Source organism: Fukomys damarensis, unplaced genomic scaffold, assembly GCF_012274545.1.
Source record: "Fukomys damarensis isolate Sample0158 unplaced genomic scaffold, DMR_v1.0_HiC HiC_scaffold_2, whole genome shotgun sequence".
Taxonomy (NCBI): Eukaryota; Metazoa; Chordata; class Mammalia; order Rodentia; family Bathyergidae; genus Fukomys; species Fukomys damarensis.
Genome location: NW_022900914.1, coordinates 26367931 through 26385508, shown reverse-complemented (window position 1 = coordinate 26385508; position 17578 = coordinate 26367931). Strand labels below are relative to the sequence as shown.

The following is a 17578-nucleotide window of genomic DNA, read 5'->3' as shown; positions in this document are numbered from 1 at the left end:
AATTTTTGGGTTTTCATTTTGCTTTAGGTTTTTCTGTGACTGTGGTGCTGGAACATTGTCTAATCCTTGTACTTTAGCTGGTGAGCCTACACATGATACAGATACACTATATGACTCTGCTCCACCTATAGAATCTAATACATTGCAGCACAACTGAATTCCTTCCCTAAAGAAAAAGTCCTGCCATTCTAACATCATAACTTAAAACTTTTTTTGGAAGAAGATTTAAAATATTTGCCCATGCTACAGGAAGAGACTGTTTTAAAAGTGGATACACAAGGTCAGTTGACACTATGAAGCTCAAGCTACCAAAAAAGAAAGTGGCAATATATTGACTCAGGATCTCAAAGCTGGGTGTTTTAGCATTACTGTGTAAAGACTTTTGAAGGGACAGAAGTGAAGAAAATAAGCTGCAATTTTGTATAGATACCAACTTCTGAAAAGCTGGTGTTTTTACAACTAGCATTGAATGCAGTCCCATTTGCAGTAGTAATCTTCAATAGACAAGCAGCTTTGTTGCTGCCTTTACGGACATGGGTACCAATTGCTTTTTGTAATATGGTAAAAATGTGAGCTAGCACTTCTGCATTTCTTTTGATTTTTTTAACATGTATTCAGATTGAGAAATATGATTTTAATGCTTTAATCTCATGTAGTTTGTTTTTAATTTCAAGCAAAATCTTATTGTACTTGAATGTGCCCTGTTTTGTTAGCACACCTAGACTTGCTGTAACTGTACTCATGTCCCAGTATGTACGTTCTTTCTATGAAAGAGAAAACACTAATCTTAAATTATATCCAGCAATGTTTCTGGTATCCTTTAAGAAAAGTTAAGACTTATTATTTCCTTCCCTTCCCTGTGCAGCATTCAAAATCACCCCCTAGAAAAAGTGAGTGTTTTAATGAGACTTCCTAGGAAGGGATGCACTGTAAAACAAAAGTATTCTTGTAACTCAGTTTTGTGAAAGGTAAAAACTACTATGTTTTAAAGTACACTTTAGAAAGTCTCTTCAAAACAGTCCTGTATTTGAACTCTGTTCATAGTTTTCTTTTGAACAGTTTAGACAAAATGCTGGAAATTAAAACAATTTCCTGCGTTAAGCTGAGACCAGTATATATACAGCCCTATACAGTTTCATAGCTCCCCCACCCCCTTTATGTGTATTGGTGACAGTGGGTATAAACAGCCTGAAAGTGTATGCATGTACCATAACATCTAGACTTAATATATTGTGGAGTATTCAATAACCATTATGTAGAAGGTAGGTAAGAATTAAAAGGGTATAATTTCCTAGAAAGAAAATGGAAAAATGGTCATTTTTTAAAAATAAAGTTTATTAGATCATAATGTTGTCTGAAGTTACCACCTTTGTCAAAAGTCAACACAAAGCTTCCAATGTAGTCTATAATTCCTTAATCAGAGCCAGCAACTTATGGAGAGCTTCAGCATCTATAGACGACCTTTCACTAGCCAGGTAGACTTCCCTTAAAATTTAAAAAAAAAAAAAAAGTAGGGTTTTGTTTTGTTTTTTGCTTGCTTGTTTTTAACTCAGTGCAAAGTCTTCCCTCCCAGAAAACTTAAGGCCAGGTATGCAGTGAAAGTATATCAAAATATAATTACCGAAATAGTCGTAGTGACTGATTCATCTTCTCAAATTCTCTTGCTTTTCTATGTCCCTTTTGAATAACTTCTTCTGGAAGATTAGCAAGCCTTGCTGCATTAAAGCCATAGCTCTTAGGACAGGCACCTTTAATGAATTTGTAAAGGAAGGTAATAGTCTCCTGACTTGGGTCTTCACATTCATTTTCTACCATGCATGCCTTAAAAAAAGAACAATATTTATTACCTATATTATGTGCTAACAATTCTTTCCCCTAATTAATACTTTTAAAGCGTAAGTATTTTTAATAATTTGCACATACCATGTGTCCTAGGCGCACAGCAACATTTTTAGAATAATCCTCTACTAATGAATGGTAGTGGGTAGAAAACAATGTACGACACCTTATGGTCTCGGCAAGCTCTCTAACAACTGCATTTGCTATTGCTGTCCCATCAAATGTTGCAGTACCTCTTCCTGTAAAAGTGAAATATGCACAGATTATGCCATCTCTACACCTCACAGAATGTGGGGGGGGGGTCTCTAAAATAACATCAGTATATCCAAAAGTGTTCTATAAATGGCACTGGTAAGAGAAATAAAGCAGCCCTTAGGGGAACAGGGTTTAAGAAAGCATACTGTTCCAGTTCTGAAACTTCATGTTAGTGAGTTGATAAGTTTAATTAGGGTGGCTACTCATCTGTGTCCTTTGTAATATTTATAATAAATGGGTAAGTGTAAAAAATAATCAAAAACTTGTGACACTATCTTAACCTTTTATCTCCAACTACTGGTCAGCTCATACTCTATATAAAGGCATTCCTTACATACCCTTCAGATAATTTTCTGGACAAATAGTTCTTCCTACTAATATTTTAAAGAAAATCTTCAAATTAAAATTTTGTCTTACCTAATTCATCCACAAGCACCAGAGAATGTGCCGTTGCATGCCTAAGTATGCTGGCAGTTTCACTCAATTCAACAAAAAATGTACTTTCACCTGAAGGGGTTGGGGGAATCAGAGCAAATTTGTCATAATTGAATCTATCATCAGTCACACAGTAATGTCCGGAGCAATCAGTTTTGCATAACAACTTTAAATGGTTCGAATGCAAAAAACACTTCCAAAGCATTGGAGGGATAGGGGATAGACAACTCACCAGACATTATTCTATCTGAGGCACCAAGTCTAGTAAACACTCTATCAACTGGTGTGAGCCTACACACTTCAGCAGGTACATAACAACCCATCTGGGCCATTACAGCTAATAGGCCAGCCTGTGAACACAGAAGAAAGTTCATGATATAAATGCCTCTTTACTAAAAATCCTTATTCATGATTCAGGCACTGTGAAGTCTTCACAGTCCTAATTTTGATACATTAGAGAGAAAAGTTAAGCTTAGTTTAGGAGTGTAACATCAGAGCCTACTACACTGCCAATTCCCAACCCTACCTAGACAGTAGAACCAGCTGAAGACTACTGATAATCCTGGGCATGGTAATGCATGCCTGTTATCCCAGCACTTGGGAGGCAGAGGTAGGAGGATCACAGAGTTCTAAGCCATCCTGAACTACAGTATAGTGAGACCGTCTTTAAAAAAAAAAAAAAAAAAACCAACACTACTGATGATGCTCAGAACTAATTTTGGGCCAAGTGACCAGTTCAGAAAAGGAAAGATAAATATGTATCAAAAACAGACCAACAGCAGGGGATTTAGCTCAGTGGTTCTACTGCCTGCCTCGCAAATGCAAGGTCTGAGTTCAACCCCTGGTACCAAAAAATAATAAAGCTGTTCCCCAGTAATCACTAGTTCAGACCCTCTAAACAAGTCTACCATAGGTTTTTCAGGACTCCTACAGATGAGTCTAAATGGAGGGCTGGGGCCTAAGTGAAGGAGGTTGGCTTATCAGCATGTACAAGTCACCACATTCAATGGCTAGCACCAAAAATAAATGGCAAGGGATGTAGCTCAGTGGCACTGTTGCCTGCCTGACAAGTGCAAGGTCCCGAGTTGGATTCCCAGTACTGGAAAAATATATATAAACAAATGGACAAACTTGAAACATTTCATCTCTCCATTGTATTTTTAAATATACCTGCCTTCTGAATGAATTTCATCAAGTCAAAGAGCCCCCACATGGCCTGAAACTCACCCTCCCCCTTACTTTCTGGTTAACAGAACATTAAGGCTCATTAAGGGTAAGTTACCTGTCTTATGAGTGTAGACTTGCCCCCCATATTTGGTCCAGTAACAAGCACACAATAGGCTTTGCCATTTTCCTCTTGTTCCTCACAGCCTATTAGAATGTCATTAGGAATAAAATCATCTCCAAAAAAAGTCTTCATAATGCAGGGATGTCGTGATCCTTTAAGCTCTAAGAAGGGTGGATTGTCTTCTCCTGGTAACAGAATTACTGGGCGACACATAGGACCATCACCCCCTTGACTATAGTTAGCAAGGCACAATAAGACATCTGTCAAAAAGAAGGTAAAAACAAGGCTTCATCATTTTGGGATTCTTTTGCTTTTGTGGGTTGGTGGGGGGTTTTAGGGGGTTTGTTGTTTAAGGCAGGGTCTTGCTTTGGGGCCCAAGCTGGCCATGAACTTGGGACCACCCCTGCCTTGGCCTCCCAACTTCTGGGATTACAAGCACACATTGCCATACCCAGCTAGGGATTTTCTGATGGGTCTTTGTATTGTCTTCCAAAATGCTTTCACTCAGTAGAGGCAGTACGTTCTATTTGCTTGAATTAAGACCTATGGCATCTTCACCATTAACCACCCAATGCATCAAATGCTGTTACTTTAAGGTATCAGCATAAGTACTTTACGTAATTCCTTTATTTAACACTTGACTTAGCCTCTAACATCTACTCCAGAGGTTTTTGAAGGGAAGGAAGTTTAATATACAGCAAAGAGAAATCCAGTAAGATTACCCCCAGAGTAAGCATACCGGTATTAAAACCTGGGACCAATTTCAAATCATACTGAGGATTTTAAAAACTTAAATTACCAAACGCAGCACACTAAAACATAAGGATGCTACTTTAGCCCACTAGCTGATTGTATTCACACTGTTAAAGAGTCCTGGGTGCTGGTGGTGTGGCTCAGTACAAGCTTCAGGCCCTGGCTTGGATCCCCACCACCAAACAAAAACAATCTGGCAGCAAGCCGGGGATTTGGCTCAGTAGTTCTGCCACCTGCCTCGCAAACGCAAGGACCCACGTTTGATCCCCGGTACCAAAAAAAAAAAAAAAAAAAAAAAAAAAAAAAAAATCTGGCAGGCAAGGTATTTAGCTCAGTAATACCGCCTGCCCACCTGAGTTCATTCCCTTGTACCCCCAAAAAATCTGGCAACTCCAACACTGGGGGTGTGGGAGAGAGTTTGATATAAAATAAAGCTTGCTGTATAGGCAATCAGTTCCCAGCACTCAGCAGACTACAGCAAGAGGATCAACTTGAGCCCAGGCATTAAAGATGAGCCTGGACAACATAGCAAAATCTGTCTCAAAATTATTCAAAAATCAAATAAAATACAGCTAGTCTTCTATCAGTCTTTTGTTCAGTAATTCAATACTGAAAATCAGGCAATTAATAATTAAAGGAAATCTTCAAGCCAGGAGTGGTGGCACACACCTATAATCCTAACACACTTGGGACTGACTCAGAAGGATTATAAATTCAAACCCAACCTGGGTAACTTGACTGTCTCAAAGATTTTTTTTTTCTTTTGGTACCAGGGATTGAACTTGGGACCTTGTACCAGAAGGGGTGCCACTGAGCTAAGTCCTTAGTCCTCAAAAGATTTTTTTAAAGGGACTGGGATGACAGATCACTGTGAAGGCCCTGCCTGGATTCAATCCCCAATACCACTAAAGTGAATGCTTTAAGTTACTTTCACTGCTGTGCCTAGTGAGGAAGCAAGCATGTACATGGCAATACGTCAATACCTTATCATCTACCTTATAACTGATTTAAAAACATACTCCTAGGACAGAGCATTATTAAACAAAGCCTTAGGAACAAGCTTGTTAGGTCTTACCCAACACTGCGATGCAATCGACAGCACACTGCCAGTCCTTATAATTTTTATCAAAGTTATAGAACAGTCGCCGCATGCAGTCCTTCAATGATACATCTCTACGTTCCTCAGCATTGATGAGATTAGCCAACTTCTTCTCAATAGTTTTGGTCCAGTATCGTTTACAGCCTTTTTTGGTAGATTTCAATTCATATTCTTCTGGCAAATTATGGGTAGTAAAATTCTCTGGAATTTCTAGCTGGTAACGGTTCCTACCAATCCCCCAATAGACTATAGTCCTACAGCCAATTCTACTTCGCTGTTTGTCTAAGTATTCTAGGAGGCTCTGTTCGTTTTCTCTTATGTCAGCAAGAGCCTGGTCATAATCTGAATCAAATCCTGCTTTGGGAGTAATTAGTCCAGTCCTTCGAGCCTTTTCATGGTCAAAGGCTGTATCCCATCGGTTCAGTTCTGTAGTCAAATCAGGAAAGCGTCCTTCAGGGTTTTTGGTCTGAAAAGTAACGACTTGCTTAAGGATTTTAGATTTAAACTCATCAACTACTTCTTCCATAATCTCTATAATTTTACACATTACTTTGAATCCTTCTAGAGCAGAAAGAAAATCAATAATCTTTTTTTTGCTGTACGTAGTTTCCTCATACATTATAGCCCTACTATCGGGGTGGTTCTGGCTCTTTAGGGGAGATCCAACATTATGAATTTTACTCAATAGCCTCTCAAGATCTGGAAGCTTTTTCAGAAGGTCTGCAACTTCAGAGATTTTGTCAGGCACATCCATGAGGTCTTCTACTGCATCTAGGCGATCACTGATAGCAAAAGGGCTACAAAGTGGGGCACAAAGCCACTGTTTTAGGAGCCGCTTACCAAAAGGAGTATGGCAAGTATCAATCCTCTCGAACAGAGTCCCGTCAGTAGAACCATTTGTCCCATTCAGGAAAATCTCCAAATTGTTCAAGGTCACTGCATCTAGCACCATTCGTTGACTGGCTTTAGTAAAAATAGCACCAGGTCTTGTACTGACCATATCAGAATCCAAGGGTATATATTCTTCAAAATTGGCCATTGATAAAAGCTCCTGATCAATAAGGCATTTTTTGAGGTAGAAGACACAACCACCTAAAGCAGAGAGAGCCAGTTCACTCTTCTCTCCTGGTGTCAACCCAATGGAATCTGACTCTGACGTCATACCTTTAAGGACCCTGGGTAACATCACACCAATGTCATTTACCTTTTCAGTAAAATACCCTTCTTCAAGAAGAGTTCGCAAAGTCTTGTTTGCATCCCAGAATTGGGAGCCTGGTATCAGACCTTCCTGAAGAGAAGAGGATAATGTTCCCTTCAGAATTGTCTTAGTTTCCACTGAGAGATTTCCTTTCTCAAACAAGACTTGTACTGGAGGATAGTGTGCCACAAGAGTTCTAAATCTGGAACAATGGCGATCATCTGAAAACTGACCTATGAAAAACTTTCCTAATGAAGTATCAACAAAGCACACACCGTATAGTCGAGTGTGGCCAGAAGAATCTTCCTCCTTTTCCTTGAGGCTAAGAAGATATTTACTGTAGTTCTCAGAAGGGTCACCTTCGAGTACACTGTAGGTCTGTGTACCCTTGGTAATGATCCTACAAATCTCCCTCCTCACCACTTTATCATACTTAGATATATGGGCCATCTTTCTGCACCGTGCCTCCATCATTTCTGGCGTTTCAGTCTGTTCCACTCGTGCTACTTTATAGCCCTTCTGCACCAGGGAATCTGAGTATCGCCCAAATGCTATTTCAGGAAAACCAGAATGGGCCCAGTTGCCTTTCATAAATACCAGACCCAGTTCATTGACTCCAATGAGAGCGTCCATGTGGTACAGTTCATAAAATTTCCCCACCTTATAGAAGATGACAAGGTCAAAGTTCTGAGACTTAATCTGCCACCACTTCCTCATCCCAGGAGTACAGGAATTAAGGAAATCTTCAGGCACATAAAGTGTGGATGCATCAAAATCGGGATGATCGGGGCGCCTCCTGTGCTCATCTCTTCTTTTTTCCTTCTTAAGCCATTCTAAAGTTTCATGATACCAGACGGTGGTGCCACTGTTGTCATCACCTCCTCCACTACCTTGGGCTTGGGCTTCAGAATTTTGAGGGGCAGAGAAAGCACTCAAAGTACTCTTGGTTTCTGATAAAATGCCAGTTGCTCGTTTGGTGGTTGAGGGTGTTTCCTTCCTTGAACTATTCTTTTTAAAACCAATCTTTCCAATCCCCATTCTCTTCCGCTTTGGAGCAACTTTGACAGGGCTATCCAAGCCTTCACTCTCACTATCCCCTACTCCACTGCTTATTTCATCACTGCTTCCTTCCTCCTTAGCATCTGGCTTGAATTCCACATCCGAGCCACCAATGTCACTCTCAGAGTCTGATATGACCCTCCTCTTTTTTATCTGACGGCTACTTCTTCTAGATCCTTGCATCTTAGGCCGCACTTCCTCTTCACTCTCAATTTCATTATCTTCTTCACTCTTCTCAGATGCATAAGTTGCACCTACCTGCCAGACAAGAAAAGTTTATTTAAAAAGAAAGCAAAGGGTTCAACGGTATGGTGTGTGCACAAAGACCTAGGTTCCATGCCTAGCATCACAAAAATCAGTAAATAATGAAATCTGAAAAGCTATGATACTCCTATGAAATATCTATTACTATGCTGTGATTCACACACTTCCAGAAATAAGAAACTGCTTCATTTGGGGATTTTGTTTGTTTTGGGGTTTTTTTGGTACCAGGGATCAAACTCGGGACCTTGGGCTTGGGAGGCAGGCAACAGAACCACTAAGCTAAATCCCCAGCCCAAAACTGCTTAATTTTGGTTTCCCCAACATTAAAACAAGAATCACACTACAGGATTAAATGTCACCACAGGAGTTCTATGCTATAAAAAGTTATTACTACAAAGACTAGTCATCATTAATAATCACAGCATGGACGTAATTTTAAGTTTCCCTCCATGTCTTATACCTCTTTGTTCAGTCACCTAACAAAGGATCATGTTATATATTTACTATTTTCTAAATTCTCTAGTTTAAGAAAGCATGATCAATCAAGATTGGCTCTACTGCTTTCTCTTCCACAAACTAGCTGCATCATTTGGGCATGGTACAGTGTCCTATCATGGACCTCCTGCATGTGTAGACCAGTACTGAGCTAACTGATATCTCTAGTTACCATCCAGTTCTAAATATGATTTACATAACAAACCCTAATCTCAATCTTTATAATCAGATTAAAATACTCAGGCCGGGGATTTAGTTCAGTGGTTCCACCACCTGCCTCACAAGCTCTAGGTCCCCTATTTGATCCCTGGTACCAAAACAACAAAAAAATAAAAGCGTATACAACCTCAACAACCAACTTAAAGACTTTTTACTGTACTGCTTAAAACTAATTCTTACCAAAATAGCACTACCTTTTATAGCATGGGCCATGCCTCACCTTACCAGCAGACTTGAGAACATAAGTTAAAGTGCAATACCTTTGAGAGTCTACCAGCCTAACTTAACCTTCAATCCAGAAGGGTCCAGAAGTATGTGTATGCATACACACTAAAATAAAGTGCATGTGAGCGCATAGTATATTCCCCACCCCTGCTGCCATTTTTCCCCATCACTCTCCTAATAGAAATAACAATGCAATGTCCCACCTCCATCTCTTCCTCTTCTGGTTCCGAGGGCTCATCACACACTGCCAATTCAAGTCTCTTAGTCTTGTCTTTATTTAAGGCTTCATCTGCACGTTGCATTGCTCTAAGTATCTCAGGCTTTGAACTATAAAAATGGCCTCCCTTCTGAGCATCCTTAGATTTTGAACCTAGAAATATATTTATAAATAAGAACTTGCTGGATAGTTGGACCAATCTACATTTGCCCTAATGAACAGGAATGACAGCAGAAAAATATAATTTCTAATGTCCATTATTTTTTATCCTTAGAGATAGATCAATAAAACCCACAGGAAGGAATTCTCATCAATAAACTACTAATGAAACTGGAATCACCAATTTTACCTACTTGAAGTTGTCCTAACTGTTGGGTCACCCAGGACCACTTACTTAGTCTCTCTTCTAATGACTTGGGAGCATGGCCCTAAACAGGTATGGCACACCTCACACCTCCTCTCAAGTAAAGCAGGAAATGTAATGGGATTTATTTTGGGATCCTTTCTAAACTTTTTGTGCCAAAGTAGTTAGAGCAGACATTTTAATGAATGAATAATCAAAATTACGGCAAGAGGCTTACCATTTTGGGAAGGTAATGCAGACTCTTAATATTATTAAAACATTTTTACAAAATGGTAGGTACCCTGGGGCCAGGGATGCAGCTCAGTGGCACCGTGCCTGCCTCACAGGTGAGCCTGCCTCACAAGCGAAAAACCCTGAGTTTGAGTTTGATCCTTGGTTGGGGTGGGGGGGTATCCAAATGCAATTTTAAAGTTCTTTAAAGACTCCATTTAAAATTCACTTTCCAATACCTGGTACCAAAAAAAAAAATAAAACCCATTTCAAAGTCGGGCATGGTGACGCACGCCTGTAATCCCAGCACTAGGAAGGATCACCATGAGTTGGAAGCTGGCCTGGGTACATAGTTGGGTTCGAGGCCAGCCTGAATAGCGAGACCCTGTCTCAAAGAAACAGAATCCTGGGATTTAGCTCAGTGACATCACGCTTGCCTCACAAGCACAAGGTCCTGAGTTCGATCCCCAGTACCCCCCCAAAAGAAAATTTTTATTTCATGCCAAGTGTGGAAGCACACACCTGTAGCCTAGGAGGCCAAGGCAGGAGGGTCCCAAATTTGAACAATGAGGGGGAAGTGGCAAGATCTTCCCTGTGATGTAGCTCAGTGTGAAGGCCTCTGGCTCAATCCCTAGTACAATCATTCAGATGCTTTTCTTCATATAAATTTCTCACGATTTATTAACATGCATGTACTGCAACAACTGGGTGTTTTTTTTTTTTAAATTAGGTACTGGGGATCAAATCCAGGACCTTGTGCCTACTAGCTAGGTAAGATTTCTAAACCCACTAAGCTATACCCCCAATTAAGAAACTGAGTTTTTGGATTTTTGAGGAGGGGTTTAAAGACGGGGTCTCACTATGCTGCCTAGGCTGGCCTTTTTTTTTTTTCAGCTTTAAGTTTATTGGTACATTTTAGGGATACAGTACAGTTACATTCATTGTTGGGATCTTGTACCTTAGGCTGGCCTTTAAGTGGAGATCCTCCCTTCAAGCCTCCCAAGCACCTTTTATAAAATTGGGAATTTGAAAGAGCAAGGCTGGAGATACAGCTTAGTGGCACACTGCTTAGGTAGTATTCATGAGGCGCCCTGGGCTCAATCTCCAGCACCAAAATAAGTAAATGGTAAAAGAAAGCAGTGTGCACAGACAACATAATGTAAACATTTCCTCAATCTCTTTCTTTTAAGCAAGTTTTTTTTTGGTTTTTTTTTGTTTTGGTTTTTTTTTGGGGGGGGTGGGGGTTGAGACAGGGTTTCACTATTTAGTTGAGACTAACCTGGAACTCACTATGTAGCCCAGGCTGGTTTCAAACTCACAGCGATCCTCCTGCCTCAGCCTCCAGCGTGCGGGGATTACAGGTGTACACCAGCACGCCCGGCTTGAGCAAGCTTTTTTTAGACATCAAAAATTAAATCCTAAGGGCTGGGGATTTAGCTCAGTGGTTCTGCCGCCTGCATTGCAAGCACAAGGACCAGAGTTCAAGCCCCAGTACCCCGCCCCAAAAAAATTAAAAAATTAAATCCTAGGAGGGCTGGGGCTTTGGCTCAGGGATTCCGCTGTGTGCCTTGCAAGTGCAAGGGCCTGAGTTCGATCCCTGCATTTTATACATGAGGAAAGGTATCAGAAAATCATTTACTTCCATTGGCCAAAATTATATAGCAAGTCAGTAAACAAAATAAATTTCCGAATTCTTTTTCCACACTGTATATCAAGCTTCTTTAATTCCCCATGCCTAGCAGGATAAGCACGCTGACCAGAGGTTATGATGCAGAGATTTCTAGGAGACTGTTCCTGTTCTGATTCTCAAACACGAAGCTCAACAATATACAATCCTCACACTATGTGAGGGTAAAGGATGAGTGTAATCCACCAGGCAGCCAGTGTATGTAATTCCTAGACTCAGGAATGTACACACCTAGTCCAAGTGAGGCAAAGGCACAGGATGTCTGATGTCTGTGGTAAAATGAGGATAGGCCTGGAAGGAGAGAGTTATGGTTCCAGAATTCTGGTGTGAAGCTCAACTCAGATGAGCTCAAAGGTGATGATTTTGAAGTCAACAGTGTGCATCTCCTGTCACAAAGGTCACTGATTCACACTGTGTATCCTGCTCATGTATATTTGGCTCCTTCAAAATGAGGACCATTTAACTTACCCTTAATTTTGCAGTTCTGATTTTGATTAATTAACTCTAATCATGAGATGATTTCCCCCCTTTTAATTGTTGTTTTTGCCCAGGATCAATCTAGGGCCCTTGTGCTTGTGAGGCACAGTGCCACTGAGCTAAATCCGCAGCCCTTTTTCCCTTAAATTGTTCTAAGTCAAAGGACAAAAATAAAGCTCCATAAAACAAACTGGCTAAAAAACCAGCTGCTTTTTACCCTTTCACTATGCTGGAACCTTTCAAAACTGCCATTCTTGCAACTTACTGGAGTAAAATGCATTTTGTGTGGAGGGCCTGCCCTCTCTTTTCCTCCCCTTCCTTCCACCCACACCGCTGTGACTCTTGCTTTCTTACCTGTGTATGGTTTTAATAGCCTTTTGCTAACCCAGCCCCTTGTTGGGCTGTCATCAAAAAACTGCACATGAACCCGGACTGACTTCCCTTTCTCACGGATGCATGTTCCATCAAAGGGATGGTTGTAAACCAGGCAAGGCCACCAAGGGTAGCCCTCCATCTTGGCCCAGACCAAGTCTCCTGGTGAGAAGTCACAGGAACTGTTGCCAAAAGGAAACACATAACTTGGTTAATAGCTGGTTACTTCCAAAGCAATTAAGTACAATTAAGCAATTCTAGGGGAAGTATCATTAAGACCCCTCTGAAGTCTTCTGGCATTAAAATTCAAGCAGGGAAATCCAAGAATTAATGTTTTTAATGTCACATGTTAAGATGTTCAAGTAACTTTTGAAACATAAAAGCTGATATGATGCTTATTTAAGTTTAAGAAAAAAAACATTCTGGTGTGAAAGTGAGAAACTAATTCTCAAAATCATTCATGTTTAAAAACTGGAAGCCAGGGATGGAGGACACACACCTGTAATCCCAGAAATCTGGAGGCTGAGGCAGAAGGATTGCCCCCAGTTCAAGGCCAGGCTGGGATACACAGTGAGTTCAAGGCCAGCCTGAACTACAAAGTGAGACACTGTCCCAAAAACAAAAATAAAAACTGGAAAAACTAAGCCAGGCATGGTGACACACACCTATAATCCCAGCATTTATGAGGCTGAGGCAGGAGGATCACTGTGAGCTCCCTTGAGGCCAGCCTAGGCTATATAGTGAGTTCAAGGCCAGCCTGAATTACACAGTGAGTCCCTGTCTCAAAACAAAATTAAGGAGCCAGGAGGGCGGAGGATTTAGCCTGCCTTGCAAGCATAAGGTCTTGAGTTCAATCCCTGGTACCAAATAGGTAAATAAATAAATAAGGGGCCAGGAATTTAGCTCAGTGGTGCTGTGCCTGCCTTGCAAGCGAAATGTCCTGAATTTGATTGCTGGTAGGGTGGGAGGAAGAGTGTCAAAACAAAAAACAAAACAAAAAAAACTGGCAAAATATTCAGCGAGAAAACAGGTACACTTACTGTACATACTCCCCAAATTACAGTGAGCCACACCTACAACGGTAACATGGCAGAAACCAGATCTATCCACAATATTAATATAAAGCAGGTATTTTTTATCCCATTCCCCTCCAGTCCCTTCCCCTCCCTATGTACTAAAAGCTTTGTTTCTTTTTTTCCTATCCCCCTTCCTCCCTCCCTCCTTCCCTCCTTCTCCTTTCCATTTGAGCACTTTGGGTGGGGGGTACCAGGGATGGAACTTGGGATCTTGTGCTTGGCAAGGTAGGCAGTGGAATCACTGAGGTAAATCCCCAGCCCATTTGAAAACTTTCTTCCCATTTTCCAAAATCCATCATACTTTTTTTTTTTTTTTTTTGGTAAAAGGGATCAAACAATTCTGGACCTTGCACTTAATGAGGCAGGCAACAGCACCAGAGCTAAATCCCCGCCCCACGCCATCCATCGTATATTTCAATCCTAATTTCCACTTTCAGTTTCTCCCACCACAGAAACAATACAGTATTTAAGCATGTGTGTCCAATTTATCTCACTTTAAGAGTATGGTCTCAAGGTCCGTCCATTTAGCTATAAATGGCTGAAGCTTATCCTTCTTTATGGCAGAAAAGTACTCCCATTGTATTTTAAAAACCACATTTATTCATCAAGTGATGGGCATTTGAGCTGTTTGTGAGATTTAGTTCTTACAAACTGCTGCTATAAACATGGGTATGCATATAGCCCTATGGTGTGATGCTCTTCTTTTGGGAAGATACCAAAAAGAGGTACAGTATAGCTGTGTCAAATGGAACCTCTAGTTTTAGCTTTTTGAAAAATCTCTACACTCATTTCCAGTGGTTGCATCACTCTATACTTCCCCAACAGTGGAGAGAGGTTCATATTTCCCCACAGCCCCTCCAGCATTTATTTTTCGGTTTTTGTTCTTTCCAGTACCAGGGATCAAACGTAAGAACCTTATGCTTGCCATGCAGGCTCGGGACACCACTGAGCTAAATCCCAGGCCCTATTGGTTTTTTTTGTTTTGTTTTGTTTTGAGACAGGGTCTCACTATGTAGTTGAGACTGACCTGGAACTCACTATGTAGCCCAGGCTGGTCTCGAATTCACAGCGATCCTCCCAAGTGCTGGGATTACAGGCATGTGCCACCACACCTGGATGATTTTTTTTTTTTTTCTCTTGTACCAGGGATCAAACTCTGGTCCCTGCACTTCCAAGGCAGGTGGTGGAACCACTGAGCCAAATCCCCAGCCCTAGTTGATTTCTTGATAATAGCCATTCTTTCAGGAGTGAGGTAGAATCTCAGCATTGTTTTAATTTGCATTTCACAAATGACTAGTGATGGTGAACATTTTTTCATGTTTTTTGCCATTTCTAATTCTTCATCTGAGAAGTGTCTTTTTATTTGAGATGCCCATTTTTGCACTGGGTCTTTACATTTGGGTAGTCTGATTTTTTTTATTTCTTTATATATTCTAGATAAATAGTCCTTAATCTGAATAGCTGGTAAAAAAATTTTTCCCATTCTGTGGATTGTCTCCACTCTGTTGATGGCTTCTCTTGCTGAAGCACACACTAACTTGTTAATCACATTACTGTATCTAATTCAACAGACTGCTTAGAATCTCCAGGTAGACTGTGTATTCCAAACTCTTTAAAAGCTACCTCATGTAGTACCATCCCCTGACAAGCTAGTTTCAAGAAAAACCCAAATCAACAAATTTGTGCCTGATGTGTCAAAATTAGTCAACACACATACATGTCTACTGACTCAAAAAAAGATTCATTCCTTTTTTTTTTTTTTTTTGGCACCAGGGCTTGAACTCTGGACCTTGACGCTTTTAAAGCAGGCACCAGAACCACTGAGCTAAATCCCTGGCCCCACAAAGATTCATTCTTGGCAGGGAATGTAGCTTAGTGCTCCCTGCACTTGCCTGCCAAGTGCAAGGCCCCGAGTTCAATCCCTGGTACAAAAAAAAAAAAAAAAAAAAATCATAAAAATGGATGTAGCCATTATAAAGTTTTTCTCTGAGAAAGCAGAAAGGAAAAAAAAAAATCTAACAAACTAAAGAACCTTTCAGTGATGAAGAGTCACAAATAGCTGATAATTCATCCCTGCTACACAAGATTTTCTAGGCCTGCTTAAAGGTTTTCATTGAGCAACTACAAAATTAAAATAATCACGCTAAATAATTCAGACTTTTTTTCCGAGACAGGCTCTCAAAAATGCTACGTAGTTCAGACTGGCCTCAAATTCATGGTAATCCTCCTGCCTCAGCCTCCTAAAGGCTGGGATTACATTGTGAAATTAACTGAAGCCAAAAAGCTAGGCATAGTGATACATATCTCTAATCCCAGCATCAGGCTGAGGCAGGACTGCCAGTCCAGGCTTACCTACATAGTTCCAAAAATAGCAGGAACTACAAAGGCTAGACCTTGTCTCAAAAATAAATATACACACACACAGAGCTAGGTGTACAGCTTCACAGTGGTAGTCCATCTGCCTACCATGTGGAAGGCCCTGGGTTTGATGCCCAGCATTTAAAAAAAAAAAAAGAATGAGGGTTTAGGTAAGAATATCAAGAGAGGGCCGGGGACTTAGCTCAGTGGTTCCACTGCCTACTTCGCAAACTCAAGGTCCCAAATTCAATCCCAGGTACCAAAAAAGCCCGGGGGGGAGGAGGGGGCTATTAAAAGAGAAAGGTGTGGGTGGTGGCACATGCCTGTGATCCCAACACTCAGGAAGCTGGGACAGGAGGATTGCTTCGAGTTCAAGGCCAACTTGGGCTATACGATGAGTTTAACACCAGGCTTAACTTAACTACAAATCAAGGCCCTGTCTCAAAAAACAAACAAAAAGAATATTAAAAGGGTAACATAACCAGAAGCATGCATGATTTCAGCTTCTACTCGTCTCCAGGACCTTTACAGGTAAGTTCAGTCTACAATGTGACCTGTCCTGGTTTATGAATGCTGCCTCAGACTCACCACACAGACCATCTTCATTCAAGAGGAAGCTGTGCCTGCACAATTCTGACCTCTACACAGCTGTGCTTCCTTCTGCCTCACGTATCCATGAAGAGAAAAAAACAAAGCTGTTATCACAGTGGAATGCTATGCTCACAGGCCTCTCTTCACATAGACCATTTGGCTACATAACCATGAAGCCCATCACATTCATTATCTGAAAAAAAACAGCTTTCTTTATAAGTGTTTGGAAAAGACTTTTCTCCTTTCTGCTGCTACATGAAGTCACTTTTGTGTATGATAAGAAACCAAAAAGCCAATTATGGGCTTCAACTGTATAATGGCCAGATTTTTCTTCAGGGGAAATGGGTGAGGGTACCCACTGGGTCAAGCCTGGCTGCTTTATTTAATGGCAAGTATATTCCTTAGGGAAGAAGAGACTCCAGTAAAGTTTTGGCATGTACTTAGTGAAGCTTTCACCTGTTCACTTGAGGAAACTTTTCCCGTGTGTACTGAAATTATTAATACTTCCAGATGAGCCCCAAGACCAATATGGACTGAAGTTTACACTGTCTTCTTTCTTGATTTGTCAAATTGAAGCTCTGTGTATTTCTCCTGCAGTGTGAACTCAGTTGTACAGAGTAAGCTCTGAAGGTGGTCTCAAGAGGACACCAACTGTTTCTTTAACTACATTATCAACAAGGGTTATAAATTCTCAAGCATGAAGTTAGTACAGGAGAGACTGACAAGAATACTCACCTTGGGGCTGGGGTCATAATTCAGTGGTAAACCACTGTCTAGCATGGACAGAGCCCAACAAACTGTCCCTTCCTGCCACCCCCTCCAAATATCACACTTTGCACATCTTTGTGTATCTTGATATACTATCCAGGCTATTCCTGAACTCCTGGGCTTTAGAGCTAAGACTACAGATGCTGCACACTATGACATCCAGCAAGAATACACATCTTGGGCCAGGGATTTATGTGGCTCAGTGGTTCCATCGCCTGCTCCACAAGCTAAAGGGCCCAAGTTTGATCCCTAGTATGGAAAACACACACACACACATATACATATACATACACAGTTTTCTATTTACAGATTTTGCAATACTGGGTTTT

At 40.9% G+C, this 17578-nt stretch overlaps 2 protein-coding genes and 1 long non-coding RNA gene across 5 annotated transcripts in view; 2 read left to right on the top strand and 1 right to left on the bottom strand.

The window, feature by feature from the left end:
- Positions 1–1334, top strand: part of Fbxo11 (F-box protein 11) — a 77626-nt gene extending 76292 nt beyond the window's left edge. For all 3 annotated transcript variants that reach the window (XM_010615795.3, XM_010615796.3, XM_010615797.3), the window contains one exon: positions 28–1334. In XM_010615795.3, the coding sequence (XP_010614097.1) occupies positions 28–157 (130 nt within the window). In that variant the 3' untranslated portion in view covers positions 158–1334. The remainder of the gene's footprint in view (positions 1–27) is intronic.
- Positions 1325–12638, bottom strand: Msh6 (mutS homolog 6). The gene is made up of 9 exons (XM_033763922.1): positions 12439–12638; positions 9333–9499; positions 5646–8184; positions 3812–4077; positions 2762–2879; positions 2512–2601; positions 1924–2078; positions 1622–1821; positions 1325–1485 (listed from the first exon to the last, which is right to left on the bottom strand). The coding sequence occupies exons 1-9, from the start codon at positions 12596–12598 to the stop codon at positions 1404–1406; spliced, it is 3777 nt and encodes a 1258-aa protein (XP_033619813.1). The 5' UTR covers positions 12599–12638; the 3' UTR covers positions 1325–1403.
- The window catches only part of LOC117286255, a 13725-nt gene continuing 5655 nt past the window's right edge, over positions 9509–17578 (top strand). The window contains exons 1-2 of the long non-coding RNA XR_004517370.1: positions 9509–9782; positions 10651–10691. This is a non-coding gene — a long non-coding RNA (uncharacterized LOC117286255). The remainder of the gene's footprint in view (positions 9783–10650; positions 10692–17578) is intronic.

Excerpts from the sequence above, each read along its gene's own strand:
- Msh6 (XM_033763922.1), bottom strand. The coding sequence starts at position 12,598 with ATGGAGGGCTACCCTTGGTGGCCTTGCCTGGTTTACAACCATCCCTTT. Across the intron at positions 4,078-5,645 it reads CGATTGCATCGCAGTGTTGG|ATGTCTTATTGTGCCTTGCT; the intron begins GTAAGACCTAAC and ends TCTTTTTGACAG. Across the intron at positions 2,602-2,761 it reads CTCAGATAGAATAATGTCTG|GTGAAAGTACATTTTTTGTT; the intron begins GTGAGTTGTCTA and ends CAACCCCTTCAG.